Here is a 6361-nt window from a genome sequence, read left to right as displayed (position 1 = left end):
AGTCACCTCTGTACGACGTATTGACATGGCTGGCAAATTATTCTAATATTGAGATTTAGATTTTGAGTCCGCACCTACCGCAGCAGTCTTTGGAAACGATTTAAGTACGAAGTCCGATTATTTGAATCACATTTCACGGTCAACTACGAATAACATTGCATTTACGAATAAGCCATTGTCAAGCGTCTGATACCAAATAATAAAACGTCCACGTTCCAGATAAGCAAATATTAATTACAAGCAATCACTATCATACATATACAATAATTAATATTTTATTTATTTTATAAACGCCTGCTTAGGGGGAGGGCCAGTGAGAAGTGCACCCTGTAGGGCTGATGGTGCAACATCAGCTACCTGGAGCAATGAAGATAATTCAGTGGTGTTGTCACCATCTTGGAAGATGGTGGGATTCAGTAGTTGATCATTGCCAGCTGTTTTGAAGTTGCCCGAGGTGGTGGAGGGCAGTGACTCAGCAGGAATAGTATTGTCAATGCCCAAGGCGGTGGACAGCTTCAGATCATTAGTGGACGTGCAGTAGCCAGCATCCAAGACAGGAGGACATGGTGGCTTAACATCGGCAGACGCTTCGCCGCTGCCGAAGGTGGTGGGGGGCAGCGATTCAGCGCTATTAGTGTCGCCACTGCCAGGGTTGTTGGGAGGCAGCAGCTCACTAGTGGATGTGGCTCCGCGAACATCCAAGATGGTGGGATGCGGTGGTTTATCGTTGGCAGCCTTGTTGCCACTGCCCAGTGTCGTGGGGGGGGGCTGCAGTTCAGCAGTAATAATATCGTCACTGTGCAAGACAGCAATATTAGAGTCGCAACTGCCAGGGTTGCTGGGAGGCAGCAGCTCACTAGTGGATGTGGCATCGCGAACATCCAAGATGGTGAGATGCGGTGGTTCATCGTTGGCAGCCTTGTTGCCACTGCCCAGTGTCGTGGGGGGCTGCAGTTCAGCAGTAATAATATCGTCACTGTGCAAGACAGTGGGGGCCAGCAGTTCATTAGTGGATGTAGTGTCGCTGCCTTCGAATACAGTGGGGTGAGACGGTTCATCGTCGGCAGTGTGGTCTCCATTGTAAAAGGAGGTGGGGGGCTGCAACTCAGCAGCATTACTATCTCCACTAGGCGAGCTGGTGGGGGCCAGTGAGTCATAAGCAACATTAACATCGCCATTGCCCAAGTTGGTGGTGGGCAGCAGCTCATCAGTAGTTGTGGTCTCGCCGCCTGAGGTGTTGGCAGGCGGTGGTGGCGTCGGTGAAGGCGGGCATGGCAGAGTCGGTGGCAGCGGCTGCTGGTCGGCAGTGGCAGTGTAGCCACTGCACATGGTGTCGGAGACATAATAAGCCTGGAATCAGAAGGATATTCTGTTGGTTGGTTTGTGGGATTAAAGGGACCAGACTGCAACGGTCATCGGTCCGGATATTCTGTATTGGGATTGACTTTCTTGTATGCAGTACTGGATCAGATTACGGGTTTGTAATATCTGTTTTTGTGTGTTCACTGAAAAGAGAAAAGCGAAACACGAAAATATAATTATTGCTGATTAATGAAAATGGATAATGCATTTGTCTAAGTAAAATATTATCTGATAGATATTACAAGATCACAGGTTAATGGAAGTCTGAACAGGCCACCAGAAATTTTAATGATACATGCAAAGGTGTGTGCATTGTGTTATACAGATGCCACATATCAGTTTGTGGAATGGAGATCGATGCCTGTGTCACCTGGTCAGTCAATTCAGATAATACAGTGACTGTTACAGATAGCTGTAGATCACACTGGAGTTGTCGATGGATAATGCCCCATATGATCGATTGGAGACCGATCTGGTGTTTGGGCAGGCCAAGATATTATGTCGAAACCCTTGAACATCATTTTGGGTTACAACAGCGGTATGTGGGCGAGAATTAACCATTTATGAAACAAAGCCTTGAATACTGTACATAAATGCCAGCACAAAACGTCAGATCAACAGACTGATGTACAAATTTGCGGTCAGGGTGAGTGGGATAACCATGACAGTGCTCCAACTGTGATATGAAATTGCACCTCAGACGGTAGCTCTAGGTGTTGCTCTAATGGATCAAGCACACAGACAGACTGCTTGCAGGACCTCAACTGGCTCTTCCTTCTAACCAACTCACGACCAACACTAGTATGGAGGTAGAACCAGTTTTCGTCATGAAACACTACAGGATTCCACCGTGCCATACGATGAGCTTTCCCCTAACTCCACTGAAGCCGTATATAAATGTGTTTAAGGGTCAGTGGAATGCACGTTACAGGTTGTCTGGCTCGGCGATATCCTTGAAGTAAACGATATTGTTGCTCATATTGGTGCTGCTGAGTCAGTACTACATGTGAGAGCCATACGCCGCACACGATGGTCTTCCCACTCAGTCGTGTCACTTGCCCATTCGGGGCCTGGTCTTCTTGCGACCGTACGTTTTCGTGACCATCTCTGCCAGCAATCAAGTACAGTAGCTACATTCTTTCCAAATATCTCTGCAATATTGCAGAAGGAACATCCACCTTCTCGTAGCTCTATCACATGGTCCTATTCTAACTAAGTGAGGTGTTGACAACGACGTTCCTTGCCATGTCTCGTCTAAAAAATAATTAACTTTTACGACCGTTACAGCCTGTATTTAAAGGAAACGTGATTGAAAACTCATAGTGGTGCTACTAACGCCACTCTCAGGCGACGAGTGAGAAATTTAAATTGTCATCTTGTTTCAGATGTAGAAAGACGGCTACCAACTTTCGTTTATGTCATCTAACTCCTCGTTACTGCTGTCAGTGTATTCTGGTGAAGCTACGTTAATCAGGACGTATGGGGTGCTCACCAATTTACTATTTTAAGGTGTACGTGAAATTATACATTTGAATTTGTGTAGTTAAAATGGGTTGCTTCAAAACGAGGTAACCACAGTCGAAATGTTACACAGCAAAATACTGCAGCCAATGAGGGCCACTAGTCTTTTCTGTCGATTAACATGGTTGCAACTTTTTGCGCCACTCCAGAAGATGAATCAGTAACATTTTAGGGTTGCATAGGATAACTTCCGGCAAAATAACTAAACCTCATTCTGAAAACGACTTTGTCAAAGAGGGGAGAGGAGCGGACTGACGTTCAGGGCACACTCTTGCCCTTGGGGCGGAAAGCTGCCCATAAAGGTGGAACATTAGCAATGATCAACAGCTTAAAGGTGCAGAAAGCGATGGAAACCGCTGCATTATAGACGCATTATGTGTATCAATAGGATCAGTGGACTGAGAATTGAAAAAGTGTCATGATGCTCTCCCCACTGGCAAAAGACACCGGAGACTGCGAAGATGGAGGTGACCGTGAGAAAAGATTAAGTCACGAACGAAAGGATAATGTTCTGAGAGCCGGATGTGATTATGTCCGAAGTCTGAACATGGTAGAGAAGCTATAAATTCTGAAACTGGAAATGCAAAGGCCTAATCTAGATATAGTGGGGGTCAATGAAGTAAATGGAAGGAAGACAACAATTTATAGTCGTTTGAATATAGGATAATATCAACAGCAGCAGTGATTGGTATGATGGCAGTAGGATTCGTTGTGAATAGGAACGTTGGACAGAGAGTGTATTGCCGTTAACAGTTCAGTGATAGGGTTGTTCTCATTAGAATAGACAGCAAATAAATACCGAAAATAATAGTAGATGTACACATGCCGACGTCGAAAGCTGACAATAAATAGATGAAGTACATGAATATAGTGAACGGGTATTTCAATAAGTAATAGGGGATGAAACATTGTTAGTAATGGGGGACTGGAATGCGGTTGTAGGGGAACGAGTAGAAGAAAGGGTTACTGGAGAATATGGGCTTGGTGTTAGGAATGAGAGAGAAGACAGTCTCAGTGAGTTCTACCAGTAAATATCAGCTACTAACATCATTCTCCAAATTCAATATTTAACGTCGGTTATTGTCTGCCATCGATGCGCAGACGTGAGCGTTGAAATAGAAATTAGCATCGAAGCTTCGCCATCATCGTGCATCCCTAATTTGAACATTTTCTTATGATATGAGTTGACTTTGTGAAGAATTGTGCCATCTGTGCCGATACAGTAAGGCGATTCGCTGAATGCAGGGACAGCTTTTTCTGCGGCATGAAAGATTTTAATAATGTGTGTCACTACGATTAGACTGTGTTGTAAAGGATCACCACCCTAAATGGGGAAAGTTTATTTTATTCATACTCATATCCTCCGACATGTATGCACGTTGCTGTAACTACGACTGTAGATTGTAGATTCCTCTCGCGAGGTCCTATAGGGTGTGCTGCCTGTTTACGTCGTCAACGACAGTGTGACCGATGGTAATGAGTGTGAGACCAACTGTAGTTATCAGCCCTAAATGTGGGTATGGTAGCAGCTAGTCACGAAAAGTGAGCAAATGCTCAACGCCCGGTAAGTGAGATCCTAGCAGTAGCTGGTCTGCACCGTCTATAGCTGGCGCATTGTCCTTTCTACATCTGTACCAGGACCGGTCCCATTACTTCTGCTGGTTATGTCAGTCGTTCATTTATCCTTTAAGCAGTCGTACTCGGCATATGCTGACGCCAGGCAGAACACGTAGGCATTTGAGAAAGTCACTGACTCTTCTATGAAGGAGAATCAACTGTCAGAAATCAAAGTGGAAGCTCGTATTAATTATTTACTGCCAATAAACTACAGTGTAAGCGTAGTATGAATGGTGTGAGTGAAGTGACTCCTTTGAAAAATCGAAGGCTTGTTTTACTGCTTTCTAGCGTTTATCCCGCACTAGCAGCGTTGTCTTGTTGGTACATCTGACTCCATTCGGGTCTGTCAGGTGCTTCTGTGTAGGTGCAATTGATGAATACCGTATCTTTCTTGATACGGTCCAGCCATCGTGTCTTGGATCTGCCACGAGGTCGTCGGCCATTTGTGCCCAGGTGCATAGCTATTCTTGCCTCCGAGACTGCTTTAATTCGCATGACGTATCCGTTTCATTTTAACCTGCGTTCCCGTAGTTTTTCTGAGATGGGTGCAAGTCCAAGCCGTCGACTGAAAACCCCAGGTCTTCATCAAACATAATAAGGCTGATGCTTTTCTTCTGCTATTCGCATGATATTTATTGGCATACCTACTAAATAATTATCAAAGGCATTTAGCTCCAACAACCGGAGATAATCTCGTATAATAATAGAGAATAAAAGTGTGTAGCATCCGTAGATTTACTCCGTAATCAGGTCATTGCAGTGAAAGGGTAAAATATCTCGAAATGCACTTTTACACATCGAGTTTCGCTTAGTGTCCGACTAATGTGCGGCTGGTCCTGGCGGAGGTTCGAGTCCTCCCTCGGGCATGGGTGGGTGTGTTTGTACTTAGGATAATTTAGATTAAGTAGTGTGTAAGCTGAGGGACTGATGACCTTCACAGTTAAGTCCCATAAGATTTCACACACATTTGAACATTTTTTACCACAAATGAAAGGCAGCCCTACCATACTGCCGACCTACCTTCACCTACAGCATCAAAAATACTCATCTACTGGGTAGTCAATCTTGCAAACACATTTGGCATGTTGCCTGTCCGAGGGTGCAAACCGAAAGTTGATATTGGCAATAGCCACATCGATGGACACACGCAAATCGTCATTTAAAGATGTATATCAAGTTTTTGGTTCAAGCAACTAAGTATGACACAGGGAGAGATATCCCGCCGAGAGTAATTTTTGTATGCTATTAGTGTGACGTAGAGATCCACTACTCACCTGCGCCTTCTTGTTCTTCTTCAGCTTCTTCCGCTTGTCGCGGTCAGCTGCACGCCGGCGGATGCAAGGGCACAAGCGGCGTAACATCTGCGTCAGAGAAGACCCGTGTCAAGTACTATACGCTATAACATTTCTACAGTAAACCGTGCCCATTACCTCCACTCAACGATATTAAACGTTCCGTCACATGGGGTTTACTAGTTTTTGTGTCTTGATTGTCACGAAAGTGAATGAGCGTAGTGAGGTGTTCAAAAGACACAACTGAGGACTTTGTGGCCGCATATTCATTACGAGGCACGGGGCGTGTCCACCGTGCCCGAATGCGTTCTGGGTGAATGTCTGGCGTGGTCGAATGGCTTATATTCCAAAGTCGTGAATCAGCTCGCCAACTATGATCTGCAAATGTCGACGGCGTATACAACAGCTCGGGCGTCTTATGAGCTGCATTTGCGCTTTTCCTTGAATTTCTGATGATTTATTTTTGACGAGGACAACGAGTGATCGGAAGCTACCGAAATAAAGACTATCATACTTATATGTTTCACTGAAAATGACAACTGGGATACCTCGTTAGTTCACGTAATTCC

General features: G+C 44.9%; 1 protein-coding gene across 1 annotated transcript; it reads right to left on the bottom strand.

The window, feature by feature from the left end:
* Positions 1 to 279: 279 nt before the first annotated feature.
* Positions 280 to 5861, bottom strand: LOC126241735 (mucin-2-like). The gene is made up of 2 exons (XM_049948035.1): positions 5775 to 5861; positions 280 to 1350 (listed from the first exon to the last, which is right to left on the bottom strand). The coding sequence occupies exons 1-2, from the start codon at positions 5859 to 5861 to the stop codon at positions 280 to 282; spliced, it is 1158 nt and encodes a 385-aa protein (XP_049803992.1).
* Positions 5862 to 6361: the final 500 nt, after the last annotated feature.

Source organism: Schistocerca nitens, chromosome 1 (assembly GCF_023898315.1).
Source record: "Schistocerca nitens isolate TAMUIC-IGC-003100 chromosome 1, iqSchNite1.1, whole genome shotgun sequence".
In the NCBI taxonomy this organism is placed as follows: domain Eukaryota; kingdom Metazoa; phylum Arthropoda; class Insecta; order Orthoptera; family Acrididae; genus Schistocerca; species Schistocerca nitens.
Note: the sequence above shows the minus strand (reverse complement) of the source record. Positions and strands in the feature narration are given on the sequence as shown.

What these genes read in the sequence shown, in the direction of transcription:
- LOC126241735 (XM_049948035.1), bottom strand. Translation starts at nt 5,861, where the DNA reads ATGTTACGCCGCTTGTGCCCTTGCATCCGCCGGCGTGCAGCTGACCGC. An exon ending in AGAAGAACAAGAAGGCGCAG is followed by an intron (nt 1,351 to 5,774) that starts GTGAGTAGTGGA and finishes TTCTGATTCCAG; the next exon opens with GCTTATTATGTCTCCGACAC.